The sequence below is a fragment of the Heliangelus exortis genome, chromosome 2 (assembly GCF_036169615.1).
Source record: "Heliangelus exortis chromosome 2, bHelExo1.hap1, whole genome shotgun sequence".
Lineage (NCBI taxonomy): Eukaryota > Metazoa > Chordata > Aves > Apodiformes > Trochilidae > Heliangelus > Heliangelus exortis.
In genome coordinates this window covers 145289119-145311157 of record NC_092423.1, presented here as the reverse complement: position 1 = coordinate 145311157, position 22039 = coordinate 145289119, and the positions used below count along the sequence as shown (strand labels likewise).

General features: G+C 39.8%; 1 protein-coding gene across 1 annotated transcript in view; it reads left to right on the top strand.

The window, feature by feature from the left end:
- The window catches only part of FAM135B (family with sequence similarity 135 member B), a 178972-nt gene that overhangs the window by 142026 nt on the left and 14907 nt on the right, over nt 1-22039 (top strand). Inside the window, exons 8-12 of the mRNA XM_071738441.1 lie at nt 11628-11781; nt 14453-14502; nt 16125-16280; nt 18321-18394; nt 21592-21746. Of these exons, the coding sequence (XP_071594542.1) occupies nt 11628-11781; nt 14453-14502; nt 16125-16280; nt 18321-18394; nt 21592-21746 (589 nt within the window). The remainder of the gene's footprint in view (nt 1-11627; nt 11782-14452; nt 14503-16124; nt 16281-18320; nt 18395-21591; nt 21747-22039) is intronic.

The window sequence follows — 22039 nt, the reverse complement described above, 5'->3', positions numbered from 1 at the left end:
AAATATTCTGAAAAGCAAATGGTGCAATTAATAAAAGAAATGTTCATAAGCAGAATGAAAATGTATCACAAATCCCAAAAGGTTCATGTCCCTATGCCCCTTCTAATAAAATAATTTGCAAGCCTTCTTGGTTTCTTGCAGTCACCTTTCCATGTTGCAAGACAGTAGATATGTGCCATTTTCCTAACAAGTAGGAGACCCCAAAAACTGAGGTCAGAGATAGGAAGGGAAGATCATAGAATCATAGAATTGGCTGGGTTGGAAGGGACCTCAGAGATCATCAAGTCCAACCCTTGATCCACTCCCACTGCAGTTCCCAGCCCATGGCACTGAGTGCCACATCCAGTCTCTTTTTAAATATCCCCAGGGATGGAGAATCCACCACTTCCCCGGGCAGCCCATTCCAGTGTCTGATCAACCTCTCAGTAAAGAAATTCTTTCTAATGTCCAACCTAAACCTCCCCCGGCACAACTTGAGACCTCTTGTGCCCTCTTGTCTTGCTGAGAGTTGCCTGGGAAAAGAGACCAACCCCCCCCTGGCTCCAACCTCCTTTCAGGGAGTTGTAGAGAGTGATGAGGTCTCCTCTGAGCCTCCTCTTCTCCAGCCTGAACACCCCCAGCTCCCTCAGCCTCTCCTCATAGGATCTGTGCTCAAGTCCCTTCACCAGCCCAGTTGCCTCCTCTGGACCTGCTCCAGCACCTCAATCTCCTTCCTGAACTGAGGGGCCCAGAACTGGACACAGGACTCAAGCTGTGGCCTCACCAGGGCTGAGTACAGGGGCAGAATCCCTTCCCTGGACCTGCTGGCCACGCTGTTCCTGATCCAGGCCAGGATGCCATTGGCCTTCTTGGCCACCTGGGCACACTGCTGGCTCCTGTTCAGCTTCCTGTCAATCCAGACTCCCAGGTCCCTCTCTGTCTGGCTGCTTTCCAACCACTCTGTGCCCAGCAAATTATAAAATTTATAAAAAGATGTAATTGCTGTGTTCAGTCCACCACTTTTATGGGAAACTGAATATATTTTTCATACAGACATCCTCTCTGCATCCTATACTGTTTACTGTTCTCAGATTTTAAAATTGCTGTGGCAGTTGCTGAGTTGGAACTGTTTGCAATTCAAATGCAAAAATTTTGCTGGACATAATCTCACTGTTCCTATGTGAGCAAACTGGGATATGTGTTAGAGCTTTGATCATTGCTGCCTATGTCATTAGTTGCAAACTTTTAAAGACAAAACTCTTCAGGTGCTATAAAAGTCTGGGAGGTGCTTACTTGTTTATTTATTTATTCCTGGTTTTAGTATCAGACAGTACACGGCATTGATGCAAAGAGCAAAATTCCTCCTCCAGCTGCTCACCTGCATGTTTACTTAGCCATAAAGCCATCTACATCCCTGCCAGAGCAGCAGCTGAATGTATCAGTCTCTGATGCTATGTATAGAAGTTGAATCAAAACGTTTTTGTATTTTCAGTTTCTCTGAATGTGGTAAAAATAGTAAAATTACATTACACCATTACACCAATAAAATTACATTACTCCTGTATGTCTGAGTGTGTACTTTTGGGTGGCAGAGGCAAAAAAAAGGTAACAAGTGTCCTTCTATAACTTGACTGGATTTATGCCTTGTGCCTGCAGTGATGTGCAATAACAAGGGAGCTCTTCAGCTCAGGGGTTCTTGTTTCACCACCTCAATAGGAGTGGTTTTGCTTTTCTTATCTGTGAGTAAGCAGCATGGACTCTTTTTAATCAGAGAAGGCAATGTTCTAAGGCCCTTATTTGATGTCTCCACCACGTGATTTTTTTTATGTAGTCAGAATTTACACCATGTGTTTGTGTGTATTTTAGAAAATGAAATTTAAAATTACATATAAAGACCAGCTTTATATACCTATATGTCTATTTATACATATAAGATGGTACTTGTTTTTTTTCCAGAAACAATTTCTTTCCCAACATTTTGAAAAGCAACCACTGGTTTTTCCCCTAAGATAATTACTCAGTCTTGGTGTATCATCTCTTAGCCAAAGAGAGCTTTCTCTGAGCTGCAAGACAGGGATGGGGACCAGAACAAAGCCCCCATAATCCAAGGGGAAAGGGTTAATGATCTGCTGCACAATCGTAGACACAGACAAGTCTATGGGGTCAGATGGCATCCACCCAAAGGTACTTTGGTAGCCAGCAGACATACTTACCAAGCCACTTTCCATCATCTATCAGCAGCTCTAACAGAGTGCCCAGGTGGCCAAGAAGGCTAAGAGCAGCCTGGCTTTTATCACCAATAGTTTGTCCAGCAGGGTAGGGATTGTTAGCCCCTGAACTCAGCACTGGTGAGGATGGACCTGGAATCCACTGTTTAGTTTTGGACCCTTCACTGCAAGAAGGACATTGAGATGCTGGAGCATGTCCAGAGAAGAGGAGTGAAGCTGGTGAAGGGTCTAGAGCACAAGTCTCATGAGGAAAAGGTTTTGGTCTCTTCTCCAAACTAAGAAGTGATAAAACAAGAGGAAATGGCCTCAAGTTGCACCAGGGGAGGTTTAGATTCAATATTAGGAAAAATTTCTTCACTGAAAGATGTTTTGGGCATTGGGAAGTGAAGAAGTCACAATTTCTGGAGGTATTTAGAAGATGTGTAGATGTGGTGCTCTGGGTCATGGTTTAGTGGTGGACTTGGCAGTGCTAGGTTAACAGCTGGACTTAATAATTTTGAAGGTCTTTTCCAACCAAACAATTCTATAATATTATGATCCTAAAGATACTTTAGTGTGCTTTGTGAAAGTTCCCTGCACAGATTCTTATTAGTAACAAGATGAAGATATGGACTAAAATGTGTCATTTTCTTATATATGTGAAAATATATATATATTCAGCAGAAGGAAGGCAAAGCATACGACTTCTCTTTTTCCAGATGATTCAGTGCTCATCTTTGAAGATGTCAGTCACCTCCTCCAACTTCCATGAGATGTATTCCCCAGCCCTTAATTTACTGCTAATGAAATGTTTTTATGCCTTTAATTTTCTCTATGGTGAGGTATAATCCTAGAGATCAGGTGGAAGAAAGGGAAACTTTCTCTTCTTATTCATCATTCTCAGAATTATTTAAAGACTTCCATAGAATTATGTGTGCTTTTACAAGAAGAGCCATCATGATTGTAGACACTTGTGATGATAAATTAGAGGTACCTTAACCTCCAGAACCTAGGCTCAGTTTTCAAAGTAATATGGGAAACAGACTTCAAACAAGCTGAGGAGATTTGAGTATTTGGCTTCATGTCTGTTGAATATAAATGAGAAAAAAAGATGTCAAATGTTCCCTAAAAAGAAACTTGGAACATAATCTTGACAAAAAAGGAAATGAAAAATCATGTTTTCTTCTAAGAGTGTCAACATGAGACACTTGGAACTTTGTTAGAAATATAGGGGAAATCAGTGTGACCTGTGAGGCATTTTCATTTCACAAGAAAGTTTTTCTAATTTTCTTATATTTAATTATTCCTATTCTTATTCTTATTATTCTATTTAATTTTCTTATCAAATGCTTCCTTTGCCACTTCTTTCTTAGCCACTTGTAATTAAGTAATAGACACCATGTGTTTTTAACAGTAACTTGTAATATTGCAACCCTGAGACACAACCATTAGAGATGACCAGGATAATTCTCTTCTACTTGTTTAGAGGATGACTCTTTTTCAAGCCTGATGGTTCCTGTTTTTTAAGGGTCATAAGACAAACACTTTCTTCCTACTGATTTTTTTCAAAGTTGAAATTATCACTAAACCTGACTTCAGACTCAGATATTTTTTCTATGGCATTATCATCCTAGTAGTTTTGACAAAGTAACTCCAACACATTTTAATACTATGACATTTATATAAATGTCAAATTGTATCTTGTATTTGTGAAATATCAACCTACATTTTCTTACAGAACAGATTTAGTGAGAGGCAAAGCATAAATAGTTCCATATATTATTAATGTCTTTCTAAATTTTGTCCTTTATTGACAATTTTAATTGTGTTACTAGTGTCATATAAATTAAAGATAAATATATTAAAGTTATTTTATTATTCTTTCATTTTAGAGGTTTGGGTAATGAACTACCATATCATAAAGCAGACTAGTAAATCATTACAAGCAAGGCATTTTATTAAGTTGAGAGAATATGCACATCCAAGTGCATCTTTGTCCTATGTCTCTGTTTTTCTTACATGCTTGGTCCTAGATTTCACTTTATTTGATGAAAGACATTTAATTTTCTCAGTTTTCCATGACTGTTTCTGCCAGAAGCATTTTGTCTTCCTGCTAGTGGATATTAGAGGAATGAGGTTTCTAGGAGGTGGGTAATGTGGTTGTCACTCATTCCTGGAGGAAGTTCTGTGTTCACAGATGTGCTGCCGAAATCTGGAGAACCCAGAGGTGTTTTGTGTTCCACCAGATAGGATCAAGGTTTGTGTACCATGCCTGTTATATTTAGCTGACAGCCTTTCTATTAGCCAAATATTTCAAATTGTTTTTCTTGGCTGCCAATCTTCACCATTAGGTATTTGATGTCTTGGGGACCTTTTTGATCTCTCACAGAAGGCTAAGTGGAGCCACCAATCAGAAAAACTGCTGAGAACACTGGCAGAGTGACACATTTATAGACAGTATGATGGAATATTCAGTGTTTGCTGAGGGAGCCAGGCTAAGAAGGATCAGAGTGGCATCCACAAGTTGGCCTCTGTGGACTTTTATGTCTTTGAACTCTTGTATGGTATCAGATTTAACAATGATTATTTTCACTGGCTGGCACCAGGGATCTAGAGATTGCTTCCTATTGATGAGTGAATTAATGAGGGAGAGTTGTTTTGGTTTGTGCTTTTTCCATAGATTAATGGAAATGTAAATACATATAAGTAAATCAATACACACGTGTGTGTATACATACAGATTTTTTTTTATATGAACCATATATATTTATAAATATACTCTTAGTCAATCCAATTGCATGATTTTTCTGTTGCTTTTTTTCTCATGCAACATTCTCATTGAAAGTACTTAATTTCAAACCACCAAGGCTCTTTTTCTTCCCCTTTGGATTTCATGTCATTTCTGCCACAGGAACTGCCTTGAGGTCTAGAAGAAGAAATTCTCTACCTCTTTGATTTTCTTGGAGTTCAGTTTAGCATATCTACATGATCACAATCTTAAAGACAAAAATAATTTCTAACATGCAATCAGTTCCAGTAAAGAGTGTAAGAACTTGCCCTTCTCTCACCACTGGTGCCCTTTGCTCAAGCTGTAGATTTTACATTCACAACATTAATTTGATTAACAGGTAAATATCATCTCTCCCTCAACATGCAGTTCTGTGTGTCTCTTCATGTGAAAAGGGAACATCTGTGGGCCTACTAGTGGTTTCCCAGCAAGATGTACAAAACAGGATTAAAGGAGGGAGAATAACAAAGGTCTGGAGAAATGAAAAAATAATTTTAGCCATTTATTACATTTGTGTTTGCCTTTTTTCTCTGCGAAAAGCTAGATATATAGCAGACCATCTGTTTTTATGGGGGTCTCAGACTGAACTGTAATATAAGTCGTAAGAATCTTTCGGAAATTATGCTTCTGAAAGCATTGGTCAGCTTCTGTAAAATAAAGTATTTTATCATCTGTGGCAAGAGCTCTGAATTTAAGTGATAAGTGTGTTACAAATATGAAGTTCAAGTTAATCCTATAGTTAATAGAACAGTAAGGTGTCAGGGTTGTGACTCTGTTGACACCTGGTGCACTTAGGTGTTTGTCTCCTATGTGGATGAGACAATGGATCAACCTTGGAGAAGGTGGCAACAGTTACTAGCAGCATTAACTCATCACTGTAGAACATTTCTGGATGGGAATTTTGATCAGACCCAGGTATTCCTCCAAGCAGCTCCTAGAGAAGCTTAGCAGTGCAGCTTGTGTGCCTTGCTAAAGTGGGAAACATCCTGAGTGCTCAGTCTGACTGTCCCAGAAATTCTTGTGGAGGGTTCCAGATACAGAAGTGACCAAACTGAACACAGATAAGACTGTTGTGTGGTCAACAAGAAGTATCCCTGCAGAGATCTTTCTAGAAGAGTCTTTCATGAACAGTTATTTGAGATGTTTCGTAGTAGTTCAAGATACTCGATAACAACGGATGATGCATGTGCTGGAGTGGTCACACAGGACCATAGGCTGGTCTACAAATTCAGCAGAAAAAGTTAAGGAAGTCTTATCTGATCCAGCTGAAGATCACTGTAAAGACCCTTGCAATGGAGACTTGCATCATCCTCTGGGCAGCAATCAACTGTCCTGTTCAGGAGATTGGTTTCCCATACGAATGTTGGGATGCTGATGCAAAGACCTCCATGAATTATGAAGGTTTTATTGTTTTGTTGATTGCTGGTATAAATGTTTGTGAAATATTTAACAAACATAATTGACATAGTATAAGCTGCATGTTAAAACTCCTAGTTCCCTTCCTGCTTTGTTTTTGTATTCTTTAATTTTAAACTAAAAATATCTTTTAGTTATTTGTGTTCCTACACTTGCGAAAGAATATTTTTCTGCTCATATTCTTCAGTCATACCCTTAATTATCAGAAACTGTTTTCTTTTGTTCCTTTTTCTTTTCTGAAAAAAAAAAAAATAGGAAATGTAAACGCTAATATATCAACTCAGGCTATAATGATAATTTCAAATCCAATTACCAAATAATGGGAATTCTATCCTAGAAAACCATTTCAAAGTAGCAATGAAGAACCTTCTTCGTCAGTGAGTTTGAACCTAAAACAAAATTTATGTTTGGTGACCAAAAGGCAAATAGGCAGCTGCTGTGCTTTTGGAAACTGCATTCATGTTGGGATGCTGAGCTTTTTCCCTTTGTTTGAAGCAGTTCTTTAGATCTTCACCAGAAGCAGACAAGGTAGGTTAGTTCTGTGTGCTAATTAATGTGGCTGGAGACTGCAAAACTTGTCTATTTAGTCTGGAGTGGCTTTCTAGTATCTTAAAATTCTTGACAAGCAATTTGAATGTGAATCTGGATTGTGAAATGATGTGTCAAATTAGATTAAATATAAAAAGTCACACTTACAAACTGTTAGTACTGCTGAATATTGCTCACAGCTAAAATACCTTATGAATTTAATACAAAAAAAAAAATACAAGCAACTCAGTGTATACTGCAAAGCACAAAGTCCAATTAGTACCTTTAGATCTTAGATGGATTTGCTATATTGGAAGTGGATATTCTTTTCCTTTCTCTTGTTAAAAAGGAAAAGTACATTTACAAAGTAATACACTAATTATAGAAGAAATCTGTTGAATGAAAATAACATTACACAGGAAAGCTATTAATTTAAATGGCTGATTTATTTAAATATATACATCAGGGATATTGTCAAGAATGGTTATGTTTTTCCATGTCGATTTTGTGGGTTATTTTATGTGACTGGGTAAATCTGGAAGAACATCTTAGAGGACTGATGAACAAGGGACAGTGTTGGGATCTATCTTTGTAGAACATGATCAAATTGGGCTGAAGCATCTACATTTCCAAAGCATTAAGCAGTTGATTTTATCTGGCATTTTACTAGGTTTCTCTATGTAATCATTTGTCAGTAAGCTGAGAAATGGAGAAATTAAGGCTATATATTAATGATTCTTCCTCAAACCCTGCAGACATACCTTAAGTGATTAATCCTTTTTGATATAATGTGTACACTTAGGTGCTCACCTGACAATTAGGAACAGGAATTTCACTGAGAAGTAAGGAATTTTCTTAAGAAAGTGTTTTAAATGTACTGAGTTGTTGAGGCAAGCAGCTCTGGTTCTGGCATGATTGGCAGCAGAGTGCTCTCACACGGTGCCCAGGGGAGTTTCCTGAACCAGGGAAACTTCAGGGCAGTGGACAGACCTGCCAGGAGCCCACAGCTCACTCAACAAGCTGACAAAATCTGTCACCCATACAAGCAGCTTCAGTCTACGCAAAAGGGTGTGCAGAAAGGGTGATGCAATACGGCCAAAGCTTTACCCTCTGGTGTCCACCCATAGAGGTTTCTCTGAGCTCTGCACCCATCACAATTGATGCAGCTTCCCAGATGGAGCTCTGATGGGAACACCCTGGGTCCTGAATGCTCTGCTCTCCCACCAATATGGAAGGCAGCAATGAGCACAGCTGTGGGACATGCCCAAGGAGAGGAGCTGCTCTGATAAATGGCAAAGCTCAACCTAACCAAGTGTCTGTTGCAAATACAACACAGTGAAGAGGAAACAATCTTGGAGGTTCCTAGAGTGTGTGGAAGATCACTTCCTGACACAGCTGGTGAGGGAGCCAACAAGGGATAGTTCCCCACTTGCTTGCAAACAGAGGAGGACTTGTGGGTGATCTGATGATTTGAAGCCATCTTAGGCATGGTGATGATGAAAAGGTAGGTTTACTTGGAGAAGTAAGGAGGGAGCTCAGCAGAACTGCAAAACTGGACTTCTAGAGGGTAGATTTGGACTGTTTTGAAGACTGGTTGACACAGACCCTTGGGAGGCAGCCCTGAAGGGCAAAGGAGTCCAGGAAGGCTGGGCATGCTTCAAGAAAGAAGAAATCTTAAATGTGCAGGAGCAGAGCATCCCCATGTGCCAAAAGATGAGCCAGCAGGGAAGAAGACTGGCTGAACAGAGCTTTGGCTAGAACTCAGAAAAAAAAAGTTTATGGCCTTTGGAAGAAGAGACAGGTGGCTCAGGAAAACTACAAAAATGTTGTGAGGCTATGCAGGGAGAAAATAAGAAGGGCCAAAGTCCAATTGGAACTTAATCTTGCTACTGCCATAAAAGACAACACATTTTTCTGGGCAGATGAGCACTAAAAAAGGAGAGCTAAAGAGGGTCTCCATGCTTTATTTGATGCAGGGGGAAACACACTGAAGAAGGATGAGGAAAAAGCTGAGGTACTTTATTCCTTTTTTGCCTCAGTCTTTCGTGGTAAAATGGATTGTTCTCCAAGTACCCAGCCCCTGAAGCTGGAAGACAGACATGGGGAACAGAACCTGGGAACAGGTGAACAGGCAGCATGGGTTAATGAAAGGCAAGGCCTACTTTTATAACCTCATCTTCTCAACAAGGTGACCCACTTTGTGGATGAAGGAAAAGCTGTTAATTACTGAACTTGATTTGTTAGTATTGTAGTCTGAATCCCTGCTTCAGGCTATATAACACAGGACCACCTAAATAAATGCTCTGAAGAACATGCAATTGAAATAGTGAATGGGGAAGGTTTGCAATCTGCAAATGAAGATATTTCTTGACATTTCTCAGTTTACTGGAGAGTAATGGATAAGCTGATTTAGCTGCAGCAGTTTATAAAGGCATTATCTGACAGATGCCTGCCCTGCTGGGGTCTCTGCAGATGAGGATGCACAGACCTTAGTCCACATTTGCTTAAACCCTGAGGCGGGTTTAAGAATTACTCTATGTCCTATTCTGCATCCTATGGCAACTTTCAGAAGAAACAGTCCGGTGAGCAGTAATGTCTATGTCACTGAAGCACAAGTTTAGGAGCCTGGTGTCTTTTTCTACCACACTCACTTTCCACCTTGACAAAATGTGTTTTTCAAATCAGGATAGATATTCCCATTAAACAACAGGGTTTCAAGTCATTTGCCATTTAATGGAGTTTCATAAAAATGCTTCAGCTTAATGATTTGGCCTCTTACTCACACGTGGCACGTCCTGGACTGTGCTTGTTTGGCACTGCCTTGAACTGTGAATCTGCAGTGCTGCTTACCCCATGCTATAATATTCTCAAAGCTTAGCAGTTTTCTTAGGCACAGTTATTCCTCCCAGAGAGGGGACAGAAAGAGGAAGGAGGTGTGGGAGCAATCTTTTTATACCTCTGTGCACACAGTTATATCAACTATATCTTACTGTAACTGGAAGAAGGTTTACATTACAAAGAACAGCGATGCAAGAGCAATTTGGGTTGTCAATTGTGGTTCTCAGTGCTCTGGACTGTGTGTGCAGAACACGTGGTCACTTGTCCTAAGCTTCCTTCATGATAGGAAGAAGTTGGCACTGTTAAGTTTCTTGATTTTAGAAGTCATCTTTATGATGAAAACAACCATTGCCAGCAGTTTGAGGGAGGTGATCCTTCCCCTCTCCTCATCACTGGTGAGACACATTGGAGTACTGTGTCCAGTTCTGTGCTCCCCATTGCCAGAGATGTATGGACTTACTGGACTCAGTCCATAAGAAGGCATGATCAGGGGCTAGAGAGACTATGTGATGTACAAGGGAAAGCCAAGAAAAAATGATCTTGCTCAGTATGGAGAAGATTTGGGACGGGGGGGAGCGTGTTACTTCCATCTCCAAGTACTCGATTAAAGAACAAAGAGAAGATTCATCCATCTTCTTCTTCATTGGGCCTGACAGTCAGATGAGAGGCCACATGCACAGCTTGAAACCTGAGAAATTTTGCCTTGATTCAAGGGAAAAATAAACTACTTTTAAGGTGGTAAAACACTGTTTAATAAATAGTTTTATTTTAAATCTGAACAGTGCAAGTATCAAATGTAACTAATATATGCAAGCAGGTTTTTTTTTGATAGAAGTGAAAAATTTTGCTTTATGGCACCCTAATGCAAAGGATATGTTCTAAATGTAAATGTGTTTGGGAATTTTTTTTCATCAAGTGTCCTGTGATCTTCCCAATAACATCTCCTCCCACAAGAGACATACTAATCCAGACATTGATCCTGGAGCACAGAGTGGCTCGTACTTGTTCATAGCAGTGCAGTCTGCATTTTTTTTCACTAATATGCATAACAAAGCATACCCCAATGCCATCAAGCTAAAGCCTTTGCAGAGGGGGATAAGAGGGTATGAAGAAAATGAAAAGTGAAAGTAGCCATCTTTATAGTCCTTTCCACCCCTCCTCCTATAGCAGAGAGTTTGTGTTGTGCACTGATTACACTGTTTACATTGTGAGGAGACATTGGCTCCACAGTGGGACAGGTGTGAAAGACAGAGATGGATTTCTCTGTTGGACTGTTTGGACTGAAGGTCTTTGGATGTGTGACAGCATTGCTGGGACTTAATAGTTTTTGGTATGTTTTGGGCAAAATGTAGAACGAATGTGCTATTACGATTAAATATCTTTGAACAACTAAACATAGGTGATTAAGCATGGGTGTGTAGCAAAAGGCCAAGGTGCAATGGTTTAAAACTTGGAGAGGGGGGATTCAAATTAGATGTTAGGAGGAAATTCTTTACTATGAGGGTGGTAAGGCACTGGATCATGTTGTCCAGGGAAGCTGTGGCTGTCCTCTTTCTTGAAGTGTTGAAGGCCAGGTTGGATGGAGCCTCGAGCAACGTGGACTGTTGAGATGTGTCCCTGCCCATGGTAGTGGGATTTGAACTTGATGATGCTTAAGGTCCCTTCCAACCCAAACCATTCTATGATTCTGTCTACCTATTCTATCTCCTGGCTAGGAGGTAGAGATGGCTAAAATCTCTCTTTGGTGCCAACTGCTTGATTAGAAATGAAAGGCTGCCCACAACTTGATTTTTGGTGTAAACCTCTAGGACAAATGGAGACGATGGAATTTAATCTCTGTATTTTATTTTCTTGATACTTTTGTTACACAGGGCAGCTTTTATGTCCCATCTGAGAACTGCATGCAGCATGCATACAAATGGCATAAGGACCTCTGTCTTCTGCTCTTAAATGCTCAAAAAGGACTTCACATGTATTACATGCTCATAATGAAGGAGATTCCTGATTTACCACAGCTGAAGTTGGGTAAGTTAAGAAACATTTAAAATCACTGAATATTTAATGGTGCTGCATGTTCAATACACATTTTAGTACCAAAATTTTTGGGATGTTCAGACAGTTTAGAGGATCTTTGCCCCTGCTTTCTGATTAGTGTTTATTTTGGGACACTGATTAAGATGACTGCCTTCTCAGTTTATGCAAATCTTTTATAAGATGCAGCCTGATCTGTAGAGGGGTAAAATGTTTTGAGAAATGTATGAAAATACTTGCTGTTCAGTGATTTTTGGCCTCAACTGTCTTTTGAAAACCTGAGTTTCCAGTTCTGAATTTCCATGAAGTCTGAGGAAGAACAGCACATTTTTTACTCTTGACCAAACTTTTTTTTTAAACTGAAAAGAAAAATCTGAAAGGTGATATGAGTATTTTTGAAACATACTCCCTTATTTACAATTTGCAATGCGTTTCTTCCCTGCTAATTCCATAATTACCACTTGCTCTTTTAAAATGATTCTGCTTTTCTTCCCAGTTCAATTGTTTAATAGGTTTTCTGGTTTTGGCAGAAGCATTTTTTTTCTTTGGCTGGTCAGGCCTGTTAGTTCCAACATGCAAGTACTGGCTGCCTGGATCTGAGGGATGGAGCTCTGTAATTTGTGTTTAGTCATGTTTGTAATGACAGCATGATCCCCTGTGAAAATGAGGTGCATCCCTCACTAATTCCTGCTCTCCCACCTGTTTCTTTGAATTCAAGGAACGTGGCTCATGATTTCACATCTGTGTTTTAGTGTCTTTATATTTATGCATACAGATTTTGAAGTTACCAGTTTGTTATGCTGCAGAGATGATCTGATTTTAAAAGGGAGCAAAAAAACATTTTCCAGCTTCACTGTTTAATGATTACATACAAGAATGCTCAAACATCATGCACTATGCTCTGAAGACCTATATGCTTGATAGCTCCTATTTTCCACTTCATGTCTTGTTACTCAACATATATTTCCCTCCAAGACAGACAGAATTTATAGGGTGGGAAGAACACATACTGTGTTATTTAATCCAGCTAGGAGGACAAAAACCCCAAACACAGCCTTTTTATTTGCAGATTGTAAGGTCTCAGAATCCAACATGCAACAAAACTCATGCCTGAGGCATCTTTGTGATCAGGCACATATAATAGATTATTTCGATCTCATCTGGACATGGCTGGGAATAGGCAGTTATGTATGGTTGGTTTACTACAACCTAGAGCACATACTGGCTTTCTAAATACAATTAGCATGGTTTTCAAATGACTACTGGTACTGAAGCAGGCACTTAATTTCCAAATGTGCTTGTTGTAATGCATGCAAATTTGCTAATGCAAATATCTTTTTAGCCTCTTGAGCAGAGTGCTGCTTGCATTATTTTATTCCCAGTCTGAAAATTTAATGAAGATTTGGCTTCAAGGAAAATCTTCTGATGCCTGTTGCAAAATTATGGGGTTCAAAATTCACCCAGTAAGATGAATATGAAACTAATTTTTATATCTGTCTCCTTGCAATAATTGGGCAAAACAGGTCCATTTAGGAAAAAGAATATTTCATCTGAGAAGTAGTGCTTTCTGCCTTGGGATGTCATGAACTACACCTTGTACGTGCTCATTTTTCTCCACTGACCAGGAGGAGAATGTAAATTAATCATCCAGTTGTCACCATCTATACTGGCCAGATGAATCTCATCATAAGCTTCTAGACATAGTTAAGACAGACACAAGACTATAAATTTCTGCAGACTTTTTAATTCTGTTTTTGCTTTTTTCCTTAATTCCCTCTGTAGTATATTGAAAAAATAATAGCCTTGTCTAAACATAAAAGTGGGACATTAAAAGTTTAGACATTAAAATTTGTTTTCCATATTTTACAATCTGAAGATGGGTCTTTTCAAGGCACCACCCATCTAAGTCTGTTCTTTCACCTTTCCTCAGTACTATTGAAAAAGAGTCATTTGTGGATTGGAAAGAGGATTGGTCTGTTGGTGTTCCACTTTTTTCCTTCACAGGTACTATTAGAAAGTTCTGCTTTGCAAAGTTAAGCTGCCAGAGTTGGAGAATTGATTTATGTCCATCTTTGCCTTAGTCTCTGACGCAGTTGAAGTGTCTCTGTCCTGGATTCTCTCAGGACAGGGACAGGGACTACATAAAAGCACTGATGCTTGCTGTGGGAGTGGAGAGGTCCTTCACACTGGAGGTAGTACAGAGGTGCTCACTCTTTTACTGGTCAGACACCTGGTGTTGCTTACACAGCCCTGTGGAGCACAGCAGGAAGAGCCATTTCTTGCACATCATTTTCTCAGACTTAGCAGTGGTGAGACTCAGCATTCAGTTCTGGAGTTGGCCATAAAAACCAAAGGCTAATAATAAAGCTTATAGCAAAAGAGAGGGCAGACAACAAAAAGCCAAAATCTCTCTTCTTTGTCCTGGCAAAAATGTTTCAGAACTTCTAAAAGTTTGGTGGTCCAGATTACATGAGCAGAAGTTGTACCTACACCTGCAGCAGTACAAGGTGGGTTGTGGAATGCCCACATCCAAACAGAAACTTCTTTTCTTGGAGAAGAATATCAAACGACCTATTTCTCACATGCATAAACAGCAGAGCATTAACATTTCACATCTGTTCTCAAACCTGATCTATGTCTTTGTGTTTGCTTTTTTTTTTCCTAGAGGAATTATCTGTGGAAGAGACACTCTCTCAGTTTTGTATGGAGCTTCAGGTAATTTCTTCAGCAGAATCTGCCCATACATTCTTCAAGTCCATTTTTCAAGTGCTCTGAGAAAACCCAGTGACATAATACAGGAGGGGAGGGAAGAGAATTTGGTGCCACCAGAAATTTTGTTGAATGTTTCTCTTCCACCAAAAAATTCACATAATTTTAATTACTCACAAAACATTTCTGTCAAGACTAACTTTAACAAGTCACCAGCTGAATTGCTTTAACATCCTCAGTGAACCTAGCTCAGAATATGAGAGTACACAGAACAAAAAATATTTGGAGGTAGGTTGTAATTACAGCTTTTATGATGACAGGAGAAAATATACCTTAGCGGGTTGTACAACCAGATCTTTTAATATAAAAATGCCTAAACGTGCAGGGAGGATTAAGGGAGGGAAAAAGTGATTTTGGCACAGAAGTGACTGAATGACTCTCTCAGACTCACATCTGCTCTGTTTAGTTCACATGAGACACAGACAAGTTGTCAAGGGTGCCAGGAAGAAAAGCAAGAGTCAATTGATCACTGGGAAAAATGTTTTATAATGAGACATTTGATAGGTTTGATTTGCTCGGTTTATTAGCAGGAGGGACAGCATAGGGAAGAATGAGAAAATTATAATTAGCATACAGCATATAAAATTGAGTAAATAAAGTAGTCCCCTGACTCTGCAAGGAGAAATGTTTGTTGAGAGTCTTTTGTCTACAAGTATTCCCCTGATTTTTCCAATACTAGTATAGACTGTGGAGCTTGTGCCAATTTGGACAAGTTGTTACAATAGAACAGTACCTAAACAATGTAAATTCCGTGACAATATCTGTGCTATTCACACATGTTTTATCTATTTCTATATCTCTCATTCTGTTTCTATCTCTCTCACACAGACAACTTGCTTTAATCTTGGCTTAGTTTGCAGTGTCACCAATCTGGAAACTATCTGCATAATAAAATGTGAAAAATAATAAGGCTTTCCCTAGAAGCAGGTCAAGGCTCAGTTCTGTACTCTTAGTCCCTAAACATAGAGGTAAAACACAATGACTGTCTCTTGTTTAAAAAGTGGTGAAAATAGGGAGGTTGGTAGTCAGAGACTTTGCTGCTCTTGTGCACATTCTGGGCTACAGAGCTTTAGTACAGAATTGCAGCCCAGAGCTGGAGGGTATGGAGGGACTCAGCATATCCTAGTGGGGAAAAGAAACAACAGCAGCCCCTGGGATGTCTTCTTGCATCATTTGTTGAAGACACCGTGTTTTGGGTTTGGGTTCATGGTTTGTTTCCCCCTTTCCTTCAATCACCCATCTGGTATCCTAGTGTGACATGGCTGAGAAGCTGCCTTTCATCAGCCAAAAAGAGATGATGGGCCATGGCTTATTATTTCAGAGCATTCAGCACCATCTGGTGGATAATTTGGAGCCCGCTTTTTAATTTTTTTTTCTCCACATCTCCACCTGCTAAAATATGTGTCTTAAAAAATAGAAGCTTCACCAGCTTTATTTGGGGTAAAATAACTGAAAATAGTAGCTTTAATGATAATTCTAAATCAAGAGGAATTTTTATTGTTGTGCCTGATAGGATTTAATCAAACATATGAACTGCTTTTCCTTCATGTTCTTTTTCTCTCCTTCAGCTACTAAGCAATCCAGAGAAAATAGCTGAACAAATAAGCAAGGACCTTGCCTGGCTTTGCTCCCACCTCTTGGCCTTGTGGACCCAGTTCCTGGAGGTGGCAACACTCCATCCAGAAGTCACATCTTATCTGACTCAGGAACATCACATGCTGAGGGTAATGTTAAGAAGCTAAAAGCAAATTAAGCATTAGTAATGTTCTGATAGACACGAAAAGTTTATCTGGGTATTTCCAATACTACTCTGTCCATATGAGTATTTATCTGAAATGTAGTAAGCAAGACCAGAGTAGAAGAAGAGATGAAGCCCAATATTTGAAATAATACATTTCAATTTCTAGAAAAAAAAGGCTGTTGCTTTTATGGGACCCAAGATCTCATGTAAACTGAGTACACTTTGAACACCAGAAAAAAACATAGAGAAGGAGGTGGGTGGGAAGAGATGTACATCTCCTGTACTTGATAGTACTTGGTACAGTACTTGGTGTAAATCATAAGCACATGTTTTAAAAAGCACCAGCATCACAATAAAAAAATAACAAAAAAAGACTATTTTATCTCACTTTCTTTTGCAAAAACTACCGTGAGTAATAGAGGTTTGTTCTCTTTCTCATGACACAGATATATATAGCTAGCTCTTGCCTTTCTCCTAGTGAGGTGCACACAACAAAATATTGTTCATGTGGAAATTGCTTCTTGTACTTGTTAATACAAAAGGCACAAAAGGCACATTTCTTTTGAAATAACTGTCAGATCAGTTTATCTGATTAGCTCAGTAAATGCTGTGTCTTTCAGTAGAACATTTTTGGTTATTGACCAAACACCAGTTCAGCACATCACCTGAGCTAAACTCATAGTCCAATCTAATCTTTAGACAAGGGATGTAAAAAAAAAGGCAGGGTTCACCTTGCTTAGCTTTAGGAGCCTACAGTGTAGGTGTTGACATCCCAACTCATGTTCTGGTTCCTGTCAAAGTCACTGGAAGTCTGGTTACTCTCCAGAGTAACTGAGACTACTGAGGCTCCTCCCCTGGTTAGTTTAACTTGGTCTTCCTTTACTCTGAGAGGACCTGGGTGTCTTTCAGCCGAAGGACTGAACTCTGTGTGCTCCAGGATCCAGCAGGGTGAATCCCAGCCTGTAGTCTGTTTCAGCCTTGGCTGATGCTGCCTGCCTGCTTGACCTCTGGAGTCATTTTGGATTTGATCAAATCACATATCTTGGTGTGCTTCAGTTTTTCCCCATGCAAACTGTGTGTTGTAACACTCTTCCAGCTCTGGAAAACAGTTTGAGAGCCCCAGATGGAAGTCATGCTATTAAGATACAGCATTTTTGAAGGGATGCTAGTCCTTTTTTTAGAAAGGCCATTTGTTAAAGCACAGCTGGGATTTAGGGAGATGCCAAGATGCTGTGGCATATGCTTTCCATTGCCATTTTCTGACTCTGTAACAGAGGTCACTTTTACATTATTAGCAATGTATGGGCTGCAGCTTAACAGCTTAGTGCATTTGATTGCATATTATGTTTGATTCATTTAAACTCAAAGCTTATTCCAGGGCAGATAGCAGCACTGAATTTTTTATAGCATATTTCACACTCCCTGCTCTGCCAGCCACTTCAGATCTGTGGTTCTTTTGTAATTGATTATCCAACACTGAACAGATCCAGTGCCCATGAAGAGATTTGAAGAGCTCTCATTTGTATCATGGCACAGGCAGATGTGTTGTACCATGACAGGGCTTGTCCTCCTCTGACCTGATACATAAGACTTTCTTTACTCTCTGTGGGTGTTCCCATAGCAGAGATGATCAGTTATGAATTGTTCTAATTCTGTAACTGACCCCCCTGCTGCTAACTGGTGGGGGGGAAGGAAGAAATCTAGAACACTTTAAGAATACAGGGGAAAATGGCTTTTAGAAAAGCAGTCAGAACAAAAGATACACATAAGTAAATCTTGATCTGCCTCAGGACACATTTTGGCTCCTAGCAAAATACACAGCAACACCACCTAAAGCAGGTGGGGTTGGACAGGGAAAGTGAAGCAGAATTGAGCACTTTGGCTTTTCTGTCACCACAGTGGTGCAAGGCAGAGTGAGCACACAGAGGAATCTGGTCCTGAGAGTCACTCCTCTGTTCTTAACTTGATTTTACTCAGCACCTTTCAGAAGGTCTTAGGTTTAACTTGTGTGTTTCTCCCTTAGGTGAGGAGATTCTCTGAAGCCTTCTTCTACACTGAGCACCAGAAACAAGCTGTGCTGACATTCCAGGAAGGCCTGTAAGTAACCTGTTAAACCCCTCTTGTCACTGTAACAACTGAAAATTTAGTGTAGAGAATTTTGCAATCAAGACTGAGGGTTTTTTCTGCTGGTTATAGAGGAATCACTAAGTTTCTTCTACCTCTGTATTGTGAAACCATTGAAATCAGTTTCAAAAGTAAGTGACCCCCAGAAACTATTAACTTCAAGTTTACTATAGTCTAGGGATATGATGCAGGAGATTCTCTTTCCCCACCTCTTTTCTCACCTGTTGCATCTTGGGGCATTTCTCTTCAGACTGAATCTTCACCATCACCACCAGGGCAGGCAATATTTTTTAATCTCTTTTTTCAATTATCTTCTTAAACCCACTATGGTAGATCCAGTGATTCAAATAACTGCAGACAAGGAACAAAAGCTTAAAATATAAAAATCTGCTTTTGTCCATCACTAATATACATACCTGGGAGCAGTCATCCATAGATTTCTTTTGGTCCAGCCACACTGTCTATAGAAGAAAGGATCTTTAAATGCAGCCAGAAGCATCAAACAGCCAATGCAAAGCTATGGATATTCACTAGATGTAGCAGTGGAGGACAGAAATTGAGAATAACATCACATGAGCTGAAGGAATTGTGGGAAAGATGTGAGCTCAGGGCTGATTGTTAATTGACCAAGAATCAACAGTGCTAAACAGTCAAGGAAAACAAACACTATACTGGGTTACATTCACAAAAATACATCATCAATCATTGACAAGGTAAGTAATTCCTTTTGCTTGACACTTCTTGCTTGGAACCAAGCTGGGCAATATGAAGAAACAGTTTTAGAGCTGCACCAGGGAAAATTCTGCCTTCCATTTTAGTCAGTGATCCCAACTGGACCACATGGATAATATTCAGGATCTGACCCCTGAAAGCAGAGTTCAAAGAAAGATACTTAGATATGAATTTATGAATAATGACAGATGCCTGCACTATTTGTCCACCAAAAGGCCCTGTTATCATGGGGGATCACAGCATTACCAGTGGGGAAACACATATTTCAGAGGGGTCTTCAAGGCCATGACACCCACTCGTCACAATGATGAGGCTTAAGTGAGATACCTGCTTCTCTCTGGGTGCAAAGAAGAAAATTACTTTCTCAGAGCTGTCACTAGGGACATTAAGGCTGATTCAGTATTGATGGAAAGGGCCATGACTTCATTAGTGAATGGGTTGTTCAAGGCAACCTTGTTCTGCCAAATTAGAGTAGCACCATGGCTTCAGGGGCCCAGCTGTGCTCCCTTAATCCTCCCATGTCAGGTTGTAAGTGAGGTACATACAAGGATAACCCCATGTCAAGATCCTGAGGTAAGGTCACAGACACCCCATTCTGGCAAATATAACCCTGCACAGGGGGAAGCCTGATAGTAAAAAGTGCTTTTATTTCTTCAGGCAGCCACAGGAATGACATATTTCCTACTCATATACTTTTTTTTTTTTTTCTCATTGATCATCAAGGAGACTGAATTTAAAAGAAAGTAAAATCGTTTCCAAACTTTAAAATCAAAGTTTGTTTATGTAGTAAATTCAGCCATGGCAAAAGTAATTTTTTCTTTTTGATTTTGCTAGATGATGATAGAAAAATAGAGATTTGGCTGCCAGAATATTATTGATGTTGGGGGGGGGCAGTAGGGAGTATTAATTGGTTTCACAGTCTCCAGGTGAGATCAGCTCTCAGTGTTCTAGGAGTTATACAAGCACCTTGAACAGTAACCATTTTCCCCCCCAATTATTTCTTCCTTATTACCAGACAATACAATTTTTTTCCCCTCCCTTACTGTGGTTTTGAGTTCTGTGTGAGACCAAGCACCCACAAGCATCAATTGACACATCAAAAGAGGACACATCTTTTCTAACAGAGGGAGGAAGCCACTAGCAGGTGACATATCCTCCCAATATCCACTATTTATATATCCACTAATGCTTCCATTATTTACATGTGGTCTTTAGTGAAATGCTGATGCTATTAATATGTGAGTAAGAACTTTTTTATGATGTAAGAGGTAGCTCTAAACACCCTGGTGTTATTGCAGGCAAGAATGAGGTGTTAGCTGTCATGTTTTAGCAACCAACATTTCGTTTATCTTAGCAGAAAAACAAGTGGCTTACAGGTAAGAGCAAATAGTAGACTGCAACAATTATGTTCTGAAGTTAAAGCTGCCATGCTGGTCTGGACATAGGGATCTTCCATGCATGAATTACAAACCTGCTTTCTTGAGTTTTCCTCACATTGTGTGAAGTGTGTTTTCTCCTGTTAACTGTGACAGGATGATTACCTGCCTTCTGCCAATGATAACTGGAAATATTGCCATTGTGCTGTCCTAGGGGATCCGTGCAGAATTGCTTTTAGCTGACCATCTGTGAAAAGTTGTGGCCTTCCTCTTTATTCCCTAGGATAAACAGACAAATTCATCATCCAGCATGCATAAACAGACATTGTGTATGATGTTTTCCCTGTATATTGAGGAAAATGCTTACATAGAAAAGCTCATGAGAACTAAAAATTATTGTATTTATTATAGCTGGGCCCACATTCATGTGCCAGTTTAATGCCATATTCACTGACAAAAGCCATGTGGCATGATGCAAAAGATGTAAACAGACAATTAGTATAACTCTGCCAGCAGGCAGTGGCTGAATGGATGTGTCTTAACTCTTCCAGATATGTAAGTATGGTAGGTGAGATATTGCAGTGCTCTGAGGACTGATACAGGTGAGCTAGAGGGCCTGCCATGTGTCCTTCTTGGCCTGTTCCTTCCTTTACTGCTCAACCAAATTTTTCATATTACATCCTGCATCTTGGTTTTGAAACCCTTGCTACAGCCAACCTCTCTTCCTGACTGGAAAGCCAGCTGAGAAATCCAGTCTCAGCCAGCTGCAGTGACCCTGGGAGGACAGCAGGAATTATGGTAATTACCAGGATTCTGTGGCAGCAGCAGTGGAACAATTTCAGAGAGAGAAGAGGTTTTACAGTGAGGGAGTGTGCAAGCTATAGGGGATTCCATACTGGATACCCCCTCACCATCCTGTCCTACCCCTTCTTCTTTTAAGAACATTTCCTCTGTCCTCTACCTACACATCCAGCTTTGCTGCCTGGCTTTCAGGAATGATGGAAAAACAGCCCAGTAACTACTGCAACACTCAATTTTTTTTTTTTTTTTCTTTGCTTCCAGGATTCAAAGTCATGGACAGATTTCCACTGAAATTCGTAATTCAGAGTATTTCACCAGCATGCCCCCGCTTCCAGCAGAATGCCTTGACATAGATGGGGACTGGAACACGCTTCCAGTTATCTTTGAAGATAGGTACATGGATATACCTTGCAAAGGTGAGTGAAAAACCACAAGGTACAACTTCATGAAACAGCTAGAGCTGAGGGAAGTTCATTTCACCAGCCCTAGCTAAGCAATCGCACATCCCTTGGGCTGGCTCTGGCTTGAATCAGTTTTTTCCAGTATGCAAGGAGCTGAATTCTTCTATTTTCCCTATTACCAAGCTAGAGTATTTTCTTAGCTTCATATTTTTCATATTCAAGGTAAACTGTTTAGTTATAAGAGCTGAAGGCAAAATCTAGAAAGAAAACAAACTCTTGGATTTTTGCTACAGTACAAATTTAAAGGA